The sequence below is a fragment of the Hoplias malabaricus genome, chromosome 5 (assembly GCF_029633855.1).
Source record: "Hoplias malabaricus isolate fHopMal1 chromosome 5, fHopMal1.hap1, whole genome shotgun sequence".
In the NCBI taxonomy this organism is placed as follows: Eukaryota; Metazoa; Chordata; class Actinopteri; order Characiformes; family Erythrinidae; genus Hoplias; species Hoplias malabaricus.
In genome coordinates, this window is record NC_089804.1 from 1929550 (window position 1) to 1952482 (window position 22933).

Consider the following 22933-nt stretch of genomic DNA (forward strand, 5'->3'; position numbering starts at 1 on the left):
TGTTTCTCTCCTCCTCGGAGCGGGCGGGATGTGTTTGATGAACGCGGAGTGGAGCGCTTTACTGCGGCCCTTCCACCGCCCCCTCTCCGTGAAGCCCTAGTACGGAGCCTGAGGAAGGTACGGAGCAGTTTTCCCCGCGGATGCGGAGTGTAGCCGCGGCTCTGACTCGCTGCGTGTTCGGGGGGGAGTCTGTGGGGCGGGGGGGAGGCGGTAGAAGTGATTTATGAGTTTATGAGTTCAAATGAAGAGAATAAACTCGGGAAATAACGGTCCGAAGATTCTGTGAGGATAAAGCGCGTGCTGCGTAACCAAGGTAACCGTTAGCATTAGCTGTTTAGCTTCGGTTAAAGGTATATATCGTATATTTTACGAAATATTTATTGATTTATTCCTTATTTTTGAAGCAGTCGCTTGTATGAGTTCATACTACGTCTCCACACTAGGACCCGCAGTTTAAAGAAGGGCTACCTCCGCGTTCGCACAAAATAAAGCTAGTTTAGCTAATTAGCGGCTAACGGCTAACGTCTAAACAGCACGTCAAAAAACGAGTAAAATGCTTAAATTCCATTAATCCCTTTAAGAACAGAACTGAATATGGGTTTGTTATTCGGGTTTATTTCCACTTTACACGCTCCAGCAGCTACAAGAGTGGGTTACATCGCCATTTACAAGTTTCAAAACGGACATTGTTTCCTGTTTTACTGATTTAATAAACAGTGAATATAACAGAGTCCAATCCCTCACAGGAGAATCATTTAAACCTGAAACAGAAAGGTGGAGTAACATTTGCTCAGACCCCAGTTTGTGTTTTTACTCCCAATGAGTTACATTCAGTAAATATTCAGTAAATAATCAGTAAATAATCAGTAAATAATCAGTAAATAATCAGTAAATAATCAGTAAATATTCAGTAAATAATCAGTAAATAATCAGTAAATATTCAGTAAATAATCAGTAAATATTCAGTAAATATTCAGTAAATAATCAGTAAATAATCAGTAAATATTCAGTAAATAATCAGTAAATATTCAGTAAATATTCAGTAAATATTCAGTAAATAATCAGTAAATATTCAGTAAATAATCAGTAAATAATCAGTAAATATTCAGTAAATAATCAGTAAATAATCAGTAAATAATCAGTAAATATTCAGTAAATAATCAGTAAATATTCAGTAAATATTCAGTAAATAATCAGTAAATATTCAGTAAATATTCAGTAAATAATCAGTAAATATTCAGTAAATAATCAGTAAATAATCAGTAAATATTCAGTAAATAATCAGTAAATATTCAGTAAATATTCAGTAAATAATCAGTAAATAATCAGTAAATATTCAGTAAATAATCAGTAAATATTCAGTAAATAATCAGTAAATAATCAGTAAATAATCAGTAAATATTCAGTAAATAATCAGTAAATATTCAGTAAATAATCAGTAAAGACTCTTCAGTGAAATCTGCAGGACTCTGTTCTCTTTTCAGAATGTGTCACTTATTCATTCAGAAAATCACGATATTGATTCAAATACCACTGGACTTTAACACACCTCTCTCTCCCCCTCTCTCTCTCTCTCTCTCTCTCTCTCTCTCTCTCTGTCTCAAATAAACAGATAATAATTGGACAGATATCCGTCTGAATATTCTCAGGGTTAATAGTTATATGTGCACAAGTACAATGTGTTATTAATATATATATATATATGTGTGTGTGTGTGTGTGTACAGTACTGTTCCAATGTTTTAAGCTCCAGAGATTGAGATTTAAAAAGTTTTATCTCAACAGTAAGTGATTACAAAAAAAAACAATAAATACCCCCCCCCCCCTCATTTGAATAAACCCAGTCACGTGACTCCAGTGTGATCCTCTGTGTGTGAATGTGTTTAACTCTGTCCTCGTGGAGTGTGTATTATTTGAGGTGATCATCCAGTGCCTAGTTTTAGTGGTGAATCAATAATGATTTTAAATAATGTGTGCTGTGGATTTAACAAATTCATGTAAATCAAGGAGAATCTGAACAAAACACTGTTCTTCAAACTCACTCTCACCCACTGCTTTATAGAGAAACATTATCTTATATTTCTGATGTGTTTTATATCATTATTAGTCTGTGTTTACTGTGATTATAACTTTACACCAGCCCCACACTCACTGAGAGGGCATTAGTTTAGATATAGATCATTATCTCATGTGGCTAGGACCTCTGCACAGTGCTGTGTGTGTGAGTGTGAAGTGTGAGTCACTGGGTGAGTGTGTGATATTTTTTGTGACATGTGTGAAACCCTATAATAAAAACACTGCGTGCCCACTGTACCCTGGTTAACACTGAGTGCACCGAGTGTCAGACGAACCCTCGAGCTGTGAATAATGACCTCTCTCACAGTTTCACTTCACGTGTTTCACTCTGTTCCTCTCAGGCACCTGCTGGTTGGGTGCCGCGGGACTCGGCTCAGCGATGGGGAAGTACTTCTTCAACGAGACGGAGATCAGGAGTGCGTGGGAACATGTGCTCGCTGCTTTCTGGCAGAGATACCCCAACCCTTACAGGTATCTCCACACACTCGTGCCCCTGACCTCTAGCTCCAGGCTCTGATTCAGATAAACACACATAAATGTCAGTGAACAAAAACTAAACCAAAAGGTGATTTTCTGATTTTGGAGCTAAGGAAATGAAACAGGAAAATGCTCCGTCTGTTTGCTGTTCCGCGAGGAGTTTACAGTAATTTATAACTGTCTAGATTTCTAACCTTAACCCTAGCTTAATCATTTATTATTTATAAAAGTAATGGACAACAATTACATGACTTAAATTAGTCTAAAACACTTAACAGAGAGAGAGAGAGAATGTAGGTATTAACTCCACCTGTGCTACACATTATTGTGCATTTTTCAAAGTTGATCTAGGGGTGGAGTGAGCTGATCCCAGTGTGGTGCAGTTACGCTTTAAGAACCGTGAGTTATTTGAGTTAAACACCACCAGAGGGGGGTCTAGAGACGGTCTGAAATGGTCAGAAGCTCTAATTAGGGCCCACTCTCTTACAGAAGGTGTCTTACAGTATGTGTTCACATGCACTTTTTCTTGCTTCACTGCCTGGTGTTGCATGGTTCTGCCCTAAGAGGATGTTCCTCTGATGTAATATAACCCTGTTTTTTTTTTCAAAAGCTGAAGGGATGTTGAGCAGAATCATTTAAAACCTACAGTGCATCCACAAAATATTCACAGCGCTTCACTTTTTTCACGTTGTGTATAATTATTTCCTAATAATTCTACACACAATAACCTACAATTACTAAGTAAAAAACCTTTGTTTGGAATTTTTGCTAATTAATTTAAAATAAACCACAAGAATTACATGTTTGTAAGTGTTCACAGCCTTTACTCAATACTTTGTTGAAGCATCTTTATCAGCATTTACAGCCTCAAGTCTTGAGTGTGATGCTAAAAGCTTGGCACCTATTGTTGGGCAGTTTCTTCTATTCTTCTTATCAGGTTGAATGGGGAATTTCGGTGCACAGTCATTTTCATTTTCTCTCCAGAGATGTTCCATCAGGTTCAAGTCTGGGCTCTGGCTCGGCCAATCAAGAACAAACACAGAGTTGTCCCAGAGCCACTCCGTTATCTTGGCTGTGTGCTTAGAGTCATCCTGTTGAAAGCTGACCCTTTGCCCCAGGATGAGGTCCAGAACGCTCTGGAGTCTCTGTACATTACTGCATTCATCTTTCCCTCGACCCTGACTAGTCTCCCAGTTCCTGCTGCAGAAAAACTTCCCCTCAGCCTGATGCTGCCACCACCATGCTTCACTGTAGGGATGGTGTTGGGCAGATGATGAGCTGCACCTGGTTTCCTCCAGACATGACACTGAGACCAGAGAAATATGTTCAGGTGCCTTTTGGCAAACTCCTAGCAGACTGTTACGGCCCTTTTATTTAGGAGTGGCTTCCATCTGCCCACTCTACCGTACAGGCCTGATTGGTGGTGTGCTGCAGAAATGGTTGTCCTTCTGGAAGGTTATTCTCTTTCCACAGAACAACATTGGATCCTTGGTCACCTCCTTGATTAAGGCCCTTTTACCTCGATCACTCAGATTGAAAAAATCAGCTCTAGAAAAAGTCCTGGTGGTTCCAAACTACTTCCATTTACGGATGATGGAGGCCGCTGTGCTCATTGGAACATCAATGCTACAGACATGTTTCTGTGTCCTTCCCCAGATCTGTGCTTCTATACAGTCCTGCCTTGGAGGTCTACTGACAATTTCTTGGATTTCAAGGCTTGGTTTGTAACATAATGTAGAAAAAGTCAAGCGCTGTGAATACTTTTTGCATGCACTGTATATTTCATTAAAATATAAATAAAACGTTATATTTTCTAAAAATACTTATATATACATATATATATTGGATTTGATGCCAGGAACCCTTTCCAAAAACTTGGAATGGAAAACAAAACACTAGTAAAATAGTGTAATGCTGTTAAAGTGAAGTTTCATATTCAACAGGTGAGTGACATGATTTGATTTAAATCTCAAAGAGGTAGAGTCTGTCAGAAGTAAAGCTGGGGAGTGTTACGAATTCACGGATGGCGGACTGATGGAGGCGGACGCAAACACTAAAACACAGTGATTTTATTAAAGAAAGAACAAAACAAACACAAACGAACTAGAGAGCAAACACGACGACTGGATAAATGAAAGGACTCGAAATAACAACAAGAAATGAGGCAACGAAAACAAGGAACAACTGACCAGAAAGTAGAACAACACGAAACAACACGACTTGGAATGGGAACCACACAAAACAAAACAACTTGACTAGGAGAGGAAAATAAACAACACGACATGACTAGGAACATAGCAAAACAAATGACCGATCCCAGGAAGCGACACAAGGGGACTTAAATACATCAACAGACAAGACACACCTGAAACGGATAACGAGGGATAGCAGACAAGGAGGCGGAACAAAGGCAGGACAAGGGCAGAGACACGGACAATAACAGACAGAGCCATGTGCAGAGAGAGCACATGGCAGGGAAAACAGACATGACAGGATGAGGGCGTGACAGGGAGTGGGTCACTGCTCTGTGCAGGGAAATAGAATAATGTTTCTCAACTCAAAATAGTACATAACTATCATATGGGCAAGTAAAAACTTACAAATACCAAAGAGAAACCAGATATAAACAGGATCCAGAAATGCTGCTGCCTTCACTGGGCCCAAGCTCATTTAAGACGTGAGGTGAATTAGGAATATGTCCAGTGGTCTAACAAATTGAAATGTGATTTTCTTTTTGGAAATTATGGACACTGCATCCTCTGGGCTAAATAAGAGAGGGATCATGTGCTTCTTATAAACACACAGTCTGCATTCGTGATGGTGTTTGGGGCGGGGGGTGGTGGTGGTGTTAGTGTACAGATCATGGGTGACTGTGACATCTGTGAAGGTACCGTTAATGCTGAAGGATATATACAGGGTTTATGAGACAAGGCCAGTCCACATTCTGTGTGGATTACAACAGCACGGCTCCATAGTAAAAGTGTCCGGGAGCTAAACTCTTCCAGACCTGTCCTCCACTGAATACTGGGGCTTTATGAAACAACATCACTGTAACTGAGCCCCCAAGCTGTGGAGCAGAAAACAGATCACTTTCAGAACTACAGCAATAGTCCTCCTCATTTGTCAAACTCTCACAGTGCGTTGTTAAAGAAGAAGTGTTTAAAACCACACTGTTACTTATTTTTGGAACGATTTACTGGCATCAAATTTAAAATGGGGAACTAATTTTTCAAAAAACAAACTTTCTCAGCCTCAACATTTAAATATTTCCTTTGCATTATTTATGAATTTATTATAGGGTTTAAATGATTTGCACATCATTGCATTGTGTTCTTCTTTACATTTTGCTCAGAGTCCCAACTTTTCTGGACATGTGTCTATGGAGATAAAGTAATAACTCTGTTGTGCTTCATTCAGAACCTGACAGTGTTTGATCTGCCCTCACCTGATTCACCAGACGAGGTGCAGCTGAATAAATCTGCGTTTAATAGAACTCTGCTAAAACTGTTTCTCTTTCTTTCTCAGTACTCATGTGTTGACGGAGGACGTAGTGTTTCGGGAGGTCACTGCTGATAACTGCCTCTTGTCTCGGCGCCTCCTCACGAAGACCAATCGCCTTCCTCGGTGGGCGGAGCGGATTTTCCCTGGGAACCTCTCACGCTCCGTGTACATCGTAGAGGACTCCATCGTCGACCCCAAGAACAGACGCCTGACCACATTAACCTGGAACCTAAACCATTCAAAGTTAATGGTGACTAGTGCACACACACACAGCCACACTCTCACACACATACACACACAGTCACACACACATACACTCACACACACACACACACACACACACAGACACACACACACACACAGTCACACACACACACACACACACACACACACCAAGGCCAATGATGTGTTATTTCCAATTATCTGTATGCCTCACAGTTGACCCTGAATTTGAGTGTGTGTCTGTGTTATGAGATGGTGGTGGAGAGGTGTGTGTTTTATGGCGAGCGTGACAGACCTGTATGGACTCGTCTCACCAGAGAAGCCTGGATCTCATCAGCGGTGTTTGGCCTTTCTAGACCAATACAGGTAAAACAGACACACACACACACACACACACACACACACTTGATTAGTTATTAAATCCATAATCAATTATGGTAATGAACCAGATTGTGAAAATATTCATGAAGTCAACTAATTATCATCTGTTAGACAAAAAATTGCTCGTGACAGAATCCTGTCTTCTGATTGGCTGTGTGGATTGCATTACTATGGATACTAGGGATGCACCAATTTTGAATTTTTTAGGCCGATACGATAACCGATAATTAGCACCTTGGAGTATCTAATAACTGATAATTATACCATTTTGTAATTAAAGCAAAACAACTTTTTATCGTGGGTTGTCATAGGACTGGCCTTTTCTTAAGTATTTGTACATTTTTATTAGTTATAGTTCATTTATTTTTTTTATCAAAGATTTACTGCTGGTTCCATATGAATGGTTTCTAGAGGGGCGCTCATTAGTGCAGCACCGGGTGTGTTCTGGAGAGCGAGGGAGAGTGCGGTATAAAGTGGCTCTGAGCGAGAGAGAGAGAGAGAGTGTTTGAGCGAGTGTCTGTAATCATTCATCATCGTGTTTCAGTAATTAATTCAGACGCTGAATGAGTCTATATCTATTTTCATGTGGTTTATATTAGAACGGCTCCTGCACTCTGGTGGTTTCAGAGTATCTTTCTGTGGTTTAACCTGCTGTGTGTGTGTGTGTGTGTGTGTGTACTGGGCGTCACTGATATTTTAAATTAGTTTTCACCACAGAGAAATTTAATCCCAGAGACAGTCCTCTGCAGAAACTGTGAGAAACCTCCGCACGGCAGACGTAGTTGTGTAGTTACAGCTGTCAGTGCATATGCACAAGCACAACAAAGCGTCATTGGTGTAATATCAGCCAAAATTACAATATCCAACTGATAATAACTAAAAACATCCACAAAAAATATATCTGCCTTCAGTACATAGTGCACCACTAATAGAGACCTGTGTTTAAACCTATAGAACATTCTATATCTGTTTCCTCAGAGTGTCCTTTTCTGTGTTTCAGGAATTTGGTTTGTCCAGGTTCAAAAGCAACCAAACAAAAGCCATGAAGGGTTTGGAGCATGCACTTTCTAAACTTCACAGTGAGTTCTTAGACAAATACTACTTTCAGGACTAATGTAAACCAATGGCCAAGGCGTCAGGCGTTATATTCATTACTGTTTCCAGTAATAAGTTCAAGAATGTGTTTCTGGTTCCAATCATCGACATTGAACACATTTCTGCAGTCTTTAGTCCTAGAAAATGTGTGAAATTAAAAACTATGTTTAAGTTGAGTATGGCACATGTAAATGAGTCCTCCACTTTGTGACGGTTGCTTTTCTCGCACTCATTCTTCACACTTCTGCCAACCGCCTTCTGTTCTCGTGGCTTGTAGATCAGCGGCACATTAACCAGCGGTCAGTGGTGTTGCTACAGCAGTACTTTACTACTTTATAATCAGCAGTGGTCAGGAACTCAAGAGAAACTCAGCATAGAGACCCAAGTGTTTTTAAGATATTCAGATATGTGCATGTGTTTGTGTTAAGCACAGTGTATATATGTAGTCTTACTGTCCCATCATGTAGAAGTGATATGAGGAAATATCCACACAGTTCTGCATTTTGGGTTTTTGCAAAGGCTATTAGATTTGGAGATCGATTGCAAAACTGAAATTTCACAACAGTGGAAACATTTCTTTGGTTAATTTTAGCACACCATATCAGGAGACACAATGTGCTGTAACACGGAAAGGTCACAGTTCTACATTTCAGTTTTTTTCTAGGGATGCATCAGTTTTTTAGGCCGAAACTGTAACCGATAATTAGCATAATTTTATCTTTTTTTTTAATTGAAGCAAATTCACATTGGATTTTCTTTTTAAAAAAAAGGAATTCTTTTTTATTGTGGGTTGTCATAGGACAAGCCTTTTCTTCAGTATTTGTACATTTCTGTACTATTTTAACTCTATCATTAAGTTTATTAGTGGTAATTAATTTATACTTTTATCAAAGATTAACTGCTGGTTCCTTATGAATGGTTTCTGAAGGGGCCCTAATTAATGCAGCACAGGGTTTGTTTTGAAGAGCGAGGGTGAGCGCGACATAAAGCCACTCAGAGCGAGCAAGCAAGAGAGAGAGAGAGTGTTTGAGCGAGTGTTTGTAATTGTTTATCATGTATTTTCATATTTTCATCTTTAAAAAAAAAACATATAGACAAAAAATATGTCTGCCCCTGATGTATTGTGCATCACAAATATTTTTTTCTCCAGGTCATTAAAATAAGCAGTTTAACCATGGTTGAATATTTTGGAGAAAATATCTGATCGTAAGGTTTCTGACCAATTTTTCAGTTGGGCCCGAACAAGGAGACCAAGATGATCTGGCTTTAGTTTTGGGCACTGGTGCTGTAACTGTACTTAGGAGTAAACGGCTGTAGCTGGTGTGTGTCAGTATTTCGGTGCTGTAACTTTATGTAGGAGTAAACGGCTGTAGCTGGTGTGTGTCAGTATTTTGATGCTGTAACTGTATGTAGGAGTAAACAGTTGTAGCTGGTGTGTATTATTATTTCAGTGCTGTAACTGTATGTAGGAGTAAACGGCTGTAGCTGGTGTGTCAGTATTTCAGTGCTGTAACTGAATGTAGTAGTAAAAAGCTGTAGCTGGTGTGTATCAGTGTTTCTGTGCTGTAACTGTATGTAGGAGTAAACGGCTGTAGCTGGTGTGTGTCAGTATTCCTGTGCTGTAACTGTATGTAGGAGTAAACAGCTATAGCTGGTGTGTGTCAGTATTTCGGTGCTGTAACTGTATGTAGGAGTAAACGGCTGTAGCTGGTGTGTGTCAGTATTTCGATGCTGTAACTGTATATAGGAGTAAACGGCTGTAGCTGGTGTGTGTCAGTATTTCAGTGCTGTAACTGTATGTAGGAGTAAACGGCTGTAGCTGGTTTGTGTCAGTATTTCAGTGCTGTAACTGAATGTAGTAGTAAAAAGCTGTAGCTGGTGTGTGTCAGTATTCCTGTGCTGTAACTGTATGTAGGAGTAAACGGCTGTAGCTGGTGTGTGTCAGTATTTCGATGCTGTAACTGTATGTAGGAGTAAACGGCTGTAGCTGGTTTGTGTCAGTATTTCAGTGCTGTAACTGAATGTAGTAGTAAAAAGCTGTAGCTGGTGTGTGTCAGTATTCCTGTGCTGTAACTGTATGTAGGAGTAAACGGCTGTAGCTGGTGTGTGTCAGTATTTCGGTGCTGTAACTGTATGTAGGAGTAAATGGCTGTAGCTGGTGTGTATCAGTGTTTCAGCGCTTTACTTTTGGCACCCCTGTTTTCTTTATATAGAGTATAAATTAGATTACTAGCAACTAAATCCCAGTACTCCACACCCAGTAGACCAGTCTTCGAGTTAAGTTTAAATACCTTATTTTAAGTTTGAGTGCTTAGTTTTCTGATTCAGTGACAATGCCTGTTAAATATGTTGAATATATGTTTGTATTTAGGAATTTTAGAGCAAGTTTTTATACTGTGACCATTATCATCGCAGTCTGGAAATGCAGTATTCAGTCCCAGTTTATATTAAGTGTCTCTAATAATTGTGTAGTTACACAGGAACAACATGTCCAACAACAGTGTAATTACTGATGAATTAGTACCTTTTACAGATGGATTACAGTAGTAAAGCTTATGTAATTACATATGTATCAACTTCAGTTTTGCCTTTTTTTAATTAGAGTTGTAACAGCACATCTTCAGAGTTGTAAAAGCACATTCTCTCTCCCATAATTACATACATGTATCAACCTGTAATTACATGTAGTAATCAATAGAAGCCTTTTCCGGCAGGCGTGTATTAACTTATGTTAAGGGATTACACTGGATTTGCCCTAGTTTCTAACATTAGTTAATATTTATGTTAGTGTTGAGACGTTGTAACCCATTTCAGTTTTAAACATTTCTGTGATGTGGTAGTTCAGTGGATGTCCATTATTTCACAGTGTGACATTTATGAAATTATTTAAATATGAATTGTTGTTGCATATGTTGTTCATGTGTAACTACACAGTTATTAGAGACACTTAACAAAAGTGGAATCCAATATTCCCTCGTGAGATATCATCAGAAAAGATGCAGCTGTTAAAAATGAGTTCCTCTTTTTCTGCTTTTTATTCAACACATTTTATATTTTGCCTCTGAAACTCACAGCTTGTGGTCAGCTGCAGAAGTGTCAGATAACAGAGAACCAGAGAAGAGCAGAAACCATACTGGGGAAAGGAGATGGTTCTCTTTATTAATTGTCCAGCAATCAGTATTTTTTTACCGCCAAAAACTATCAGACAAAATTTCTGAAAGTGCTTATTTATAAAAGTATATAAAGCACCAAATAAAGTGAAAGCTGTCATGTAGTCACTGAGACAAAGCTATTTCTTCTCCACAGAGTGGAGGTGTACATGATGAGACCATGTTGGAAACTATAGTTTTTTTTCTCTGGAGAAAATGCCTGACTGCTTTTAAACGTGAATCTCTCCCTCTCCTCCATCTCTGCAGTATCAGGAGCTCAGAGCCACCACGGAGACACTTCTAAAGACGCAGCAGAAAAGGCCAAGAACCTGACGAAGTCCTCCACCTCCCAGAAGTCTCAAGAGTTTGTCTGAAAATCTGACCCTTCATTTCCCACAAGCCCCATTACTGAGAGCCTTCTTACAGCAGAGAGGCAGCAGTCAGGAAAGTGAGGTACAGAATGAGGTGGGGGCAGAGACATAGTTGTATTTACAAGGTAGGACACCCCTGGTCAAACAGTTTACCACATCTCTACACAGACAGCACAGGTTTTGAATATAGTTCATGTAACATACTGATGGAGAAATGAAAAACACAAGGTACATTTTACCATTTTTAAACTTGATGTTTCCCTGATATGTTACATTCCATAAAAAGCATGACTGTGCATTAAAATAAAGGCACAGTATGTGTTCTGTGAGCAGCTGCTGTTCTCAAACGGGTTTGGCCTTAGACTTACTTTACTTCTCTTTGTGGATCATAAACCCCACTGCACCCACATCAGTCTCATTCATTAAAAGGACACAGCTTATCTGAGCCCTGTCCGTTTTGTTAGTGGACATTTCTTCACACTGGACGTGGCCTGCTGCTTTTATATAAATATAGAAACATGAGAAGTTGAAAGGCACCTATGTATATTAAATTATAATAATGCTAAATTATACCCACCATTTTACTTTTGCTACTTCTTATAGAACTGCTACGTTTTCAGACGTGGTCAATGCAGCAGTTCCTTTTTTAACCATAATTATTATTTTTATTATTTCTGAATTTGGGAACTGCTATTGTACATAGAAAATCATTGCCTTTGACCAGGGGTGGTGCCTAAACCTTAATGCACAGCTGTACAGTTAGAGTGGAGGCATTTAAGGTGAGTCATTAGAAAGTGTAGAAGTGTTTCTAAGTGAGGGATTTGAGAAGCGATGCTATGGACACTTCCAGCTCATGTTTATTAGCAGATAGACATCTGCAGCTCAGTCACAGTAGCTTAAAAGATGAAGAACCAAAGAAGTACTGGAGTCTTTACTGGGGCTTTAAATCTGCTGCTGTAACTGTTAACTCCCTCCGAAGCATGCCCCCTTCAGCCCGACTGCACATGCCCTGTGAAGGAGTGAAGGGTCATGTGTAAATGAAGTTCCCTAAAACTCCCAACTACCTAAACTGCACGCACGAAAAAACTTAAATGAATGGAAATGAGCTCAGAGCTGCCTCTTTATCAGGTCCAACTGGTCATTTTATCAGAAATAACCCCCCTTCATCAGCACAGAGACCAACATAAGACCACCACTGACTAGATACTAATTAGTATATGATTCCCACTCAGATCATCTCCTGTCAGACTGCTGGTTTGTCATGCTTGTGATTTCACTGCAGTAGATTGTGTTATTAGGGTAAATTGGTGGTTCTATGGTGGTCCTGTGGTGGTCCCTATAGCGATAGATGGAGGACAGTGGGGGGTAAATAAATTGTGCGACAGGTAAGTTAAATACGATGGGTGTTTCAGATAAAATGTCCATCACTATAGCTACAAGTGAATTAGCTGGACCTTATTAAATCTTTTTTCTGCTCATAAACCCATTAAAGTCTGTGAAACTGAACTGTTAATGAATTCCTCAGGGACTGTCGGACTAAAGTTTACTTGAACCATAACTTAACTCACATTCCCCATGTGGGTTTAACTTATCTAATTAACATAACTAATTTATTAATGTTTTTACACTGTATGGCAAAAGCAATATAATTAAAAAACATCTGCATATGGAAAGCTTTTAATTTGTGAAAAACCTGTCAGAAGCATTTACAGAACTGTGAAGAGTTTGGTAACAATTATCCATTGTAATATTTAGTATGTTTCACAATGACACAAGGCTAATAAAGGATTAATAATGCTTTTTAATCTTCTAATCAGTTTTCTTTCCTGATGAGTAACCTATATCCTCCACAAACTATTTAATGTAAAAAAGCACCAGTTACCTGACCATTGTACAAATATATTCTTAAATTATAAAACTAAAAGTTATAAAATTTACAGCATTGTTTATCATTAAAATACAAAGCAGAAGTATTTCACAGAGGCAAACTACAACATTTATGTTAATATTCAGTCAAACAACACAAATCCAGCATAAAAATGCAATAAAATAAAGTAAAATGTGAATAAAATGAAACGTATACAATGAAAAATGTAAAACACTGTAACAAACTAAAATTAATGAAAGAAAACAATATGAATGAATAAAGGAAAAATAAATAATGGCATTATATATTAATTCCTAATGATAAAGCAAAAACACAAATCTTTTGTAGAATAAATCAAAACAAATATTTAGATGCTTTGGAAAAGGAGTAAAAGAAATAAAAGTATGAGAAATGAACTTCAGACCAAAGAAATAAAAAAATAAAAGCAAATGGGAAAACAGAATGAAATAAATGAAAAAGAAGAAGAGACATTGAATTTGAGAGGCTTTAGAAAGCAATTAAAGAGGGAAAGAATATATATAAAAATAAATTGAGGAACTGGAAAAGTAAGGAAAGGGAGAGAAATGAAAGAAAGTATGAAAGGAATTGCACAATTTCTTCCTGATTATTAGCCACCACCAAATCCACCCCCGATAGCTACAGCTTCCACAATCACACACACTGCCACCAGCCACACGCCCAGGTCTCCAACACCAGGTAAGTGTCCCTCTTTGTGCGGAACTGTACTTGTGTGAGAGAGAGACCACCCTACAAACACAGATCATGGTCATTGGTGCCGCGAAGATTCCAGGCCTTGGACGGCTGAGGTATCACAGCATCTTAAGACTAATTATTAAACTCAGTAACAGTGGAAACCAGAGAAATTCAACTGAGGACTATGAGGCGACATGTTTGACTTTCTTCAGGTCTGTGTTAACGTCCTCTGCTTTATCTTGTGCTGGCCACAGTCGCATACGTCACATCCTGGAAGAAGATGCACAGAAATAAATGTTCGCACACACACTGTGAGTTGGATATTGGTGTGTCTGTTCCGACCTATTTGCAGAAGGTTCAGAAAGCTAACTTTGCTATTTTCATAAAACATTAAAACACTAAGTATCAGTTTCCCATTTTTCTGGAGAGTAGTAACAATATAATCCACTTGCCTCAGGAAGAAAAAAGTTAAAAGAACAATAAAAAAGAATAACAGTGTCCTAAACTGCAGTTAAAAACCTTATAGGAAATAACAGAATAAAATAATATAAATAAAATAAATACATGTATTAAACCAGTCTTAGAAACGGACTCTGCCTCACAACTTTGACCTCAATTAAACACTCAAGATCTTAAAGATGTTACTGTTAAAAAGCCCTTACTGTGAAAACAAACGGACACAAAAGACTATAGATCAAATCTGTCTTAGAACCTGCTGGTGTTTCTAAGAACAGAAGTGTCCTGGCCGCCCCTGAGCCCTGACCTCTCAACCTCTGAATCTCCCTGAGAGAGAAGTAGAACATTCTAAACTGACACTGAAACTGAAGTGTGGATTTAAAGCTGTGAATGGTTTGAAGAACTGAAAGTGTCCTTAAAGAGTGGAAGATGTGATAAAGGCAGACACTGAAATGTTTAGAGCATATATTTTAATTTTTACCACTGACCTCCTGTTTGGCTGATTTCGGCTGCCTACGAAAAGCCACATCTGAATATGTCACGTTCTCCTCGACCTAGAGACGACGTTTATATCGTTAAACAAACACAGGAGTTATTTGCACATGTACATTTCTTCTTTCTGTGTTACACACCTGAATTTTTGGTGTTGTCCCTTTTTTACCAATCACTAAGGAGGAGTAGGTGACGTCCTCCTGTAGGAGACAAAGATCACTCATCAGTTCTCATAGGATCAGTTTCTCATTCATTAATTACACTCAGAATTCTTCCTGTAAGTTGTTTACCTCGGTTGCAGCAGGTTTGGCTTTCTTTCCATGAGCCACAGTGGAGTAAGTCACATTGTCCTTAAAACAAACAAATAAACCAAGGAAAATGCATCACAAGAGAACCATGTCTTCAAAATAACAATACGACATTTCTTCCAACATCTAGTTCAAAAGGATCAGAGATCATGGACTACTTCATTCTTCATCTCGAGTTGTGTTTTATTAAAACATATTTGTTGGTAAAATGACTGCTCTTTTAAAATCCTTGGATGTTAGTCCTAACAGAATTTAAATTGATGGGGATCACAACTTAGACCCAGGATGTGGCCTGTGTGGTACATTTATAGTTCTTTAAGTCCATGTAAGCAACTGTTCATGCCCTACACTGGGTTCATAAATAGATCAGTGTGGCGTAATAAAACCTCATAAAAATATATGGTAATTCATCAACTAGTTCTGCTAATCTACAAATGGGTACAGATCTGTATCTCAGGCACTGAGTGGCAAAAAATCAAAACAAAAGAGGAATAAAGAATGGAAATGAAGTCTTAGTACTTACAGAACAGTAATGATTTACATAAACAGTTATGATTACAGTGCTTTGCATCTTAATTTATCCAGCTGTTTGCACGGCTTGACAAACCTTGTTTTTTAACTCATACATTGTTATAATTACAGAAATATGTAGATTCTGTGCTGAATAAAGTGTGTAAATGTAAATATACCTGCTCTTCTTTTGGTTTAGGATTTCCACGGTGAGTAACAGTTGTGTATATAATGGCGTCCTGAGGAAAGCAATGAGTTATTGTATATTAATAAATAAATAGACACACTGTCTGCTGCTGGTGGTAGAACTATTTATAAAGGTTTCTTTACCTCATCACTTTGTCCCCGACCTGTTTCTGCTTTGTTTCTCTTTTTTCTTCCTGTAGAATATGAACAGTTCACTCAGAGACACATGGGTTCTGTACTGAGCTGAATATCCCACAATGAATAGCACTGTCTTTATACTTGTATTTACTACTGCACCTGATTTGAAAATGGTCCAGATGTTTTTATTTGTAGTATGATTTAATACAGATGTAATTATTTTACTATAGAGCTTTTTGGGAATTGAGCTGAATGTGTGTGAGAGATGGTGGTGGTAAAGCTTCATGGTTGAAGGCTGGGTGCTGAAGCACAATAGTATACACTTATCAACTGTAACATTTAGACCACTCCTCTCAGCTCCACTGACCACACAGGAGCACACTGTTGTTCTACAATTATAGACTATAGTCCATCTGTTGCTCTGCATGCATATTTTGTCCCCTTTCACAATGTTCTCAGGACCCCCACGGAGCAGGTGTGATGTGGTGGTGGATCATTCTCAGCGCTGCAGTGACACTGACGTGGTGGTGGTGTGTTAGTGTGTGTTGTGCTGGTGTAGAGTGGATCAGACACAGCAGTGCTGCTGGAGTTTTTAAACCCTGTGTCCACTCTGTCCACTCTGTGAGACACTCCTCCCTCGTTGATCCACACAGGACGCTGTCGGCTGGATGATTTTAGTCAATGGACTATTCTCAGTGTGTTCTCCCCGTGTCCGCGTGGGTTTCCTCCGGGTGCTCCGGTTTCCTCCCACAGTCCAAAAACACACGTTGCAGGTGGATTGGCGACTTGAAAGTGTCCGTAGGTGTGAGTGTGTGAGTTAATGTGTGTGTGTCTGTGTTGCCCTGTGAAGGACTGGCGTCCCCTCCAGGGTGTATTCCCGCCTTGCGCCCGATGATTCCAGGTAGGCTCTGGACCCCCCGCGACCCTAAATTGGATAAGCGGTTACAGATAATGGATGGATGGATGGACTATGGGGTTAAAAACTCCAGCAGCACTGCTGTGTCTGATCCACTCTACACCAGCACAACACACACTAACACACCACCACCACGTCAGTGTCACTGCAGCGCTGAGAATGATCCACCACCACATCACACCTGCTCTGTGGGGGTCCTGAGCGCTGAGGAACAGGGGGGAAGGGGGTAACAAAGTATTCAGAGCAACAAATGGACTACAGTCTGTAAGTGTAGAACTACAGAGTGCTCCTGTGTGGTCAGTGGAGCTGAGAGAATGGACAGTGAGTGTAGAAACAATGAAGCGGTCGTAATGATAGGGTTTATTGGAGTACACTAAAGATGTTAAAAATGTTCAAATGTCATACCTTTTCCGCACCTCCAGAAGGTCACAGCTGCTCCTAGCAGTAAGAGCAGTATCAGTAAAGACACGGAGATAATGACGATGGAGTCCAAGTTCTTATGGAGAAAAGATGCATCTGTTGAGTTTGGGCCTGAAAAATCAAAGCATGCTGTAATGTTATTTGAATTTTTATTGATTATAGATTATTTTAACAAGTCAAAACTTGGAAGGCTCTAAACTACACATCATAACTGTGCTTTGAACACAGAAGAATAGATAAACTGCTATGATTTTAACTAAATTTTCCCACTTACTAATTGTTGTACAATCCATTTAATAAATCTCCATAAGTTAAAATATCCATGTCACTAAATAATTACTTCTCAGTGATTGTATGTAAGTGTTGCATGATTATTAACAATTTTAAATGAATCATGTCTAGTAATGTCTAATGGATCTTGTCATTCCAGTCCTGTGTAGGGTACAATACACAGTGAAACGAAACAACATTCTTCCAGGAGCAAGATACTACATAAAACACTGATGCAAGACTAAATAAAATGCACAAGTGCAAACGTGCAACACCGTAAGACAAGTACAATAAGAATAAGCAATAAATGATAAATAATAAACACTAGGGAGGGGGAGACAGTGCAGTTTGACTCATCACTGTTCATATAGTGTTGGTGATGTAGGTGAAATAAGTGCAAAATACTATAATCATTTATGATACTGATAGTATAACAATAATGAACAGAAATGTAGACATTGTACACGAGCAGCAAATAAACAGTCCTTCATTGAGCAGCAAGTATATTCTAAATAAATAAATCAGGAAAGTTCAGCGGTGAGTGGATGTGTGTTCGGTTCAGTCCCTGGATGTTGAGGAGTCTGATGGCTTGGGAAAAGAGTCTGGATGTGGTGCTTTAATGTTTCGACCAGGTTCTCGATGGTCCCTCTGTAGAACGTGGTCAGGATGAAAGGTGGGAGGTGTGCTGTCCTCAGCCTTCACAGAAAGTAGAGACACTGCTAGGTTTTCTCTGTGAAAGAGCTGGTTTTGAGAGACCACATGAGATCCTCTGCTAGAAGACCAAGTAATCTGGTGTTCCTGAAGATCTCCACTGTGAAGCTGTTGATCTTCAGTGGAGAGTGATCACAGTCTGTTTCACTAAAGTCAACAATAGTGTTTTCCACGTTCAGAGACAGATAGTGGGTTCTACAGTAGTACGTTTACCCTGTGCTGCATCTCATCATAAATCATTATAGTGATAGAAAACTTTGTGTAATGTATTTTTAATTTGAAAGATTTTTTTCTCTTTTACTAAGATTTTTTGAGTGACAGACAAGATGCAGTCTTACTTTATCTAATTTTAACCCTTAGAAGTTGTGAATTTTAAGTCGGATTTTCAGTTCTGCTTGAGTAAATATTTTACATACACATGTTTATGTGCATCTGAAGAACTTTGTGTGTTTAAATCCTCTCCTCCTCTAAAAATGCCAGATATTTAACACAGTTATACAATATTAACATTAAAATCTTTGCATGTTTCTTTTGCATTAAAATGCATTTTCATTTGTGAAATGCTACCATTCAATCCAGCTAAATGTTAGTAAATATCTATAAATTGTACAAACACCCCCCCACTCATAAATGAAAGAGATTTGTGGCTACTTTTGTTTTATATATATATAAATTATTTTTAATGTGTTTTACTCACTGGTAAACAAATATACTGCTTTTTTAGGATTGGTTTGTATGTTGACAGAAGTTAAAACAGTGAATGTGAAAATCGCAAATGATGAGAGGCATGTGTCAGTCGAACTACAGCAATATTTACAAACACACATTCTCAAATTGTCTGAAACACACTGGTAACTGAGTATTTAAATGAGGTTTATTTTTGGCTTTAATCCCTGAGATTCAGTTTGGTCAAATGTATCTTATCATCAAACCTCTCAGTCCCCTCACACAGCATTTCACATTGTAATGTACCACTCTGCCTATTCTGTGTTTGGTTCTGTTTTCTTTCTACAGCACACTTGTTCTTGATGTAGTTTTTTCTATAGCCGTAGTTTTACTATCGGTTTAAGGCGGTATATATGAACATCTACGTATTTGAATGGACTATGTCAGTTTACTTTGAACAGTGAGTGTGATGTTGATGGACTGGTTGTTGTTGATTGTACATCTGTATGTGCCCTGGTCCTGCTCCGTCAGGTTGGAGATCAGTAGAGAGAGATTTGCTGGAAGACCTTCATTAAACATGTGGACTCTGCCTTCATAGGGTGCCATCCCACTGGACACCTCAGTCCAATTTGAGTCTACATGCTGCCATTTCACACTCAGAGGTTTTGTTTTTGGATCAGTGCAAGAGCAGGGCAGGAGAACAGAGTCTCCTGGAGATTTACTGATCACCACCTCCTGTGTTTCTGACAGTGTGCAGCCTGCAGGGATATAAAGCATGTTCTAACGTTGATCATTTACCTAAGTACTGTTTCTTTTATACGTCCTCTTTTGGGCTTTGTGTTGTTGCACTCTTACAGATGCCAAAGCATTCTTCTACATGCCATGCCTTTAAAAATAGCTCCAGCTGAGTTTGTCAGTAGTGCAGAAAAAGCATATATTTTTAAGAGAGAAAAAGTGTTGTTAGATAAATATAACATTTTTTTAAAGCTGGCATTATAACCAAGAATCAGAGGAGGAAACACCATTGGTGTAGAAGTGTTAAACACAGAAACTGGTTTATAATGGCTGACGTACTTGTTATGGCACGCAAACAAAGAACATTCACTAGTGATTAGATTTTTACATTATCTGGGCAATGATAAGATTTATAGTTCTTGTCTACTGCACATCTGATAAAGCATGTCCCCAGGTGCACTGACACTCAGTCAACAGCTGGCTTCTGAACATCGTTAAAACATTGGATTGGTGATTGTTATCATCTCTTAGATATTTGGAAAAGCAGGGTCTTAGCCTTGATGTAAAATTATGCTGTGTTTGCTTTGAGTAGGTCATTGATTGGTGTCAGTCTTTTGGAAATGTGATGAAACAACTTGCCACTTGTTAAAACCTGTTTGATCTTTGTGGTGTTCTGTGGTTCCAGAAGTTTTCTTTTGGCAGTGATCTTCAGTGATGTGATATAAAACCTGTTGTTTGTCTTAAAAGACATTTCTCTTCATTGAACTTCAGCCCTGACTCTCCACAGAACTCTCTGAAGATGTTTATGTTGCTTCTCAAGGGTTTGTCAGGTTTATGTTATTCATAATTGTTTTCACAAATGAACTAAAGGGAAACTCCAGAGAAACTCCTGTGTATCAGGTCTGGAGGTCCACAGTGTAGTGAAAAGTGGGATATTTTCTTTCTCTGATGCCATCTCTCAGCAGGAAATGTGCAGGGTGCTCTATAGGCGAGGGACGGTGCCTGTGCAACACATGCAGGACATTCTCTGGAGCATTAGGAGCTCTGTTCACACATCTGCTTACTCAGACTTTCCCTAGAGTCTCTATCAGGGGGCTAGGAGAATAAAGTCTGCATAAAGTCTGGGACAAACGTTACATACAGCTCCTCCAGGTAAAGTCTGAAAATGTCTTGGTTACCGTGCATGTCTGAGTATCACACAGAGTACGATCAGTTCAAGACCAACACCAAATGGTCAATGCCAGTTTACCTTTAATGATGAGACAGATATTCACGGACTGGTTGTTGTTGATAGTACATCTGTACCAGCCCTGGTCCTGCTCCGTCAAGTTAGAGATCAGTAGAGAGAGGTTTGACAGAGGACTTTTATTAAACTTGTGGACTCTGCCTCCATAGGATGCCATCCAATCAGATACCTCAGTCCCACCTGAGTCTACACGCTGCCATTTCACACTCTGAGGTTTTGATTTTGGATCAATGCAGGAGCAGGGCAGGAGAACAGACTCTTCTGGATATCTAATAAACTTCTCCTTAATACCTGACAGTGTGCATCCTGCAGGAACATAAAGCATGTTCTAACTACAGTTATCTTTACAACTGCTGTTTTTATTTAAATATTAAAACTTAACCCTATCCCCAGCTCTGTGGTGTTCTGTGGTGTGGGAATGTCTCCTTTGACACTGATCTTCAGTGGTGTGTCCCAACGGCTGTTCTGTTTTCTCAAAATGACGTTTCTGTTCATTGAGCTTCAGTCCTGATGGTGTTCACCCTTCACTGAAAATGCTGACCTTTCTGTTCAAGGCGTCGAAACAAGGGAGAGATCTGAGTGCCTCGTTTATATCTGAAACACACTTTATATCAAAAGTTTGATGTAATATTTTATTGTTGGGTGTGTGTCATGTCTGTGGTACAGAGCTTGTTCTTAATGGTTTGAGGGGAAAGTAAAATACTGTGTGACATTAAAAATGGTAAAGAGCGGAGAGGAGAGAAGAGGATGGAGAATTTTTTTTGTTTTGGCCGTTTTACATTCAGTTTTTTATGCACATGTTCACAATTCACAAAAACTGCCTTGTGATATTCTCTGTGAGGCTGCATTTGACCATTGTCCAGTTCTTCCTCCCCTTGGACAGACAGGTACTGACTCTTAGCCACAGTAATAGAGCAGAGCACTGTTCTGTGTGTGGGAAACACTACTGGTGTCTGATTTACAGTCTAAGTTCAGGTTCTGAATGCACTGTTACTGTCAGGTGTTCTCTGTGTTTCTGCTCTGTGATGATACCAGGGAAATCTGTCACTAGATGATTATCTGAATGACTGAATAAGGACTACATCCTTAGATTTAGTCTCAATTATGTTAATGGAGCACTTACAAAGTCCTCAGCTGAATGACTGCAGTTCTCCTAGATCTTTGTGTGTCTTAGGCACTACTCAGAAACTCCTGTTATTTCACTGGATAAAAGTTTAGCTGTTTTTCAAGTCAGTGCAAAACACGAGAAATTTGTCAAAAAAATATCTGGAAGCATGTTTATATTCAATAAATGTATAAACAAATGTAACATTTAGTGTGTAACTTTGTACACATTGTGTTGCTGCAGTTGTGGTGTAGTTCTGAGGGTCAGTTTCAGTAACACCACTTTGATCAGAGAAAAATGAACCTTTGTAAAGGTCAATGCTAGTTTACCTGGAACGCTGAGTGTGATGCTGACGGACTGGTTGTTGTGGATTGTACATCTGTATGTGCCCTGGTCCTCCTTGGTTATATTGGAGATCAGTAGAGAGAGGTTTGCTGGTTGAGTCTCATTAAACATGTGGACCCTGTCTTTATAGAGTTCAGTTCCATTGGACACCTCAGTCCCACCTGAGTCTACACGCTGCCATTTCACACTCAGAGGTTTTGTTTTTGGATCAGTGCAGGAGCAGGGCAGGAGAACAGAGTGTCCTGGGTATTTACTGATCTCCTTCTCCTGAGGTTCTGACAGTGTGCAGCCTGCAGAGACATAAAGCATGTTCTAACTTGGGTCATTTACACAGTTGCTGTTTTGTTTGTAGGTCCTCAGTTTTGGCCTGTTTTATTATTTTTACAAACATTTTACATCTTGCAGCTAAAGCATTGTACTTCATGCTATGCATTTACAATTAGTTCAAGAGGCAATTAATTAGTTAATTAGTGAAAGAATAAAAAACATATACACGTCACTTCTGAGCCTGTAAATTCTGACAAGCTCAACTATATTATATATTATTTTATATATGTTTAAAATCATATAGTGGTGA

At 39.0% G+C, this 22933-nt stretch overlaps 2 protein-coding genes across 3 annotated transcripts in view; one reads left to right on the plus strand and one right to left on the minus strand.

Moving 5' to 3' along the window:
- The window catches only part of LOC136696839 (PRELI domain-containing protein 1, mitochondrial-like), a 13419-nt gene extending 26 nt beyond the window's left edge, over positions 1-13393 (plus strand). The window contains exons 1-6 of one of the 2 annotated variants that reach the window (XM_066671551.1): positions 1-117; positions 2417-2546; positions 6078-6303; positions 6528-6641; positions 7657-7735; positions 11168-13392. The exon at positions 1-117 is cut by the window's left edge and continues 26 nt beyond it. In XM_066671551.1, coding sequence (XP_066527648.1) covers positions 2455-2546; positions 6078-6303; positions 6528-6641; positions 7657-7735; positions 11168-11274 — 618 coding nt within the window. In that variant the 5' untranslated portion in view covers positions 1-117; positions 2417-2454 and the 3' untranslated portion in view covers positions 11275-13392. Of the gene's footprint in view, positions 118-214; positions 314-2416; positions 2547-6077; positions 6304-6527; positions 6642-7656; positions 7736-11167 lie in introns of those variants that run through there. The other variant, XM_066671552.1, reaches the window with a different exon arrangement.
- Positions 13394-13470: 77 nt separating this feature from the next.
- LOC136696832 (uncharacterized) lies at positions 13471-22667 on the minus strand. Its single transcript, XM_066671544.1, has 8 exons — positions 22341-22667; positions 17264-17389; positions 15949-15998; positions 15798-15857; positions 15091-15150; positions 14941-15000; positions 14797-14862; positions 13471-14122 (listed from the first exon to the last, which is right to left on the minus strand). The coding sequence occupies exons 1-8, from the start codon at positions 22663-22665 to the stop codon at positions 14087-14089; spliced, it is 783 nt and encodes a 260-aa protein (XP_066527641.1). The 5' UTR covers positions 22666-22667; the 3' UTR covers positions 13471-14086.
- Positions 22668-22933: the final 266 nt, after the last annotated feature.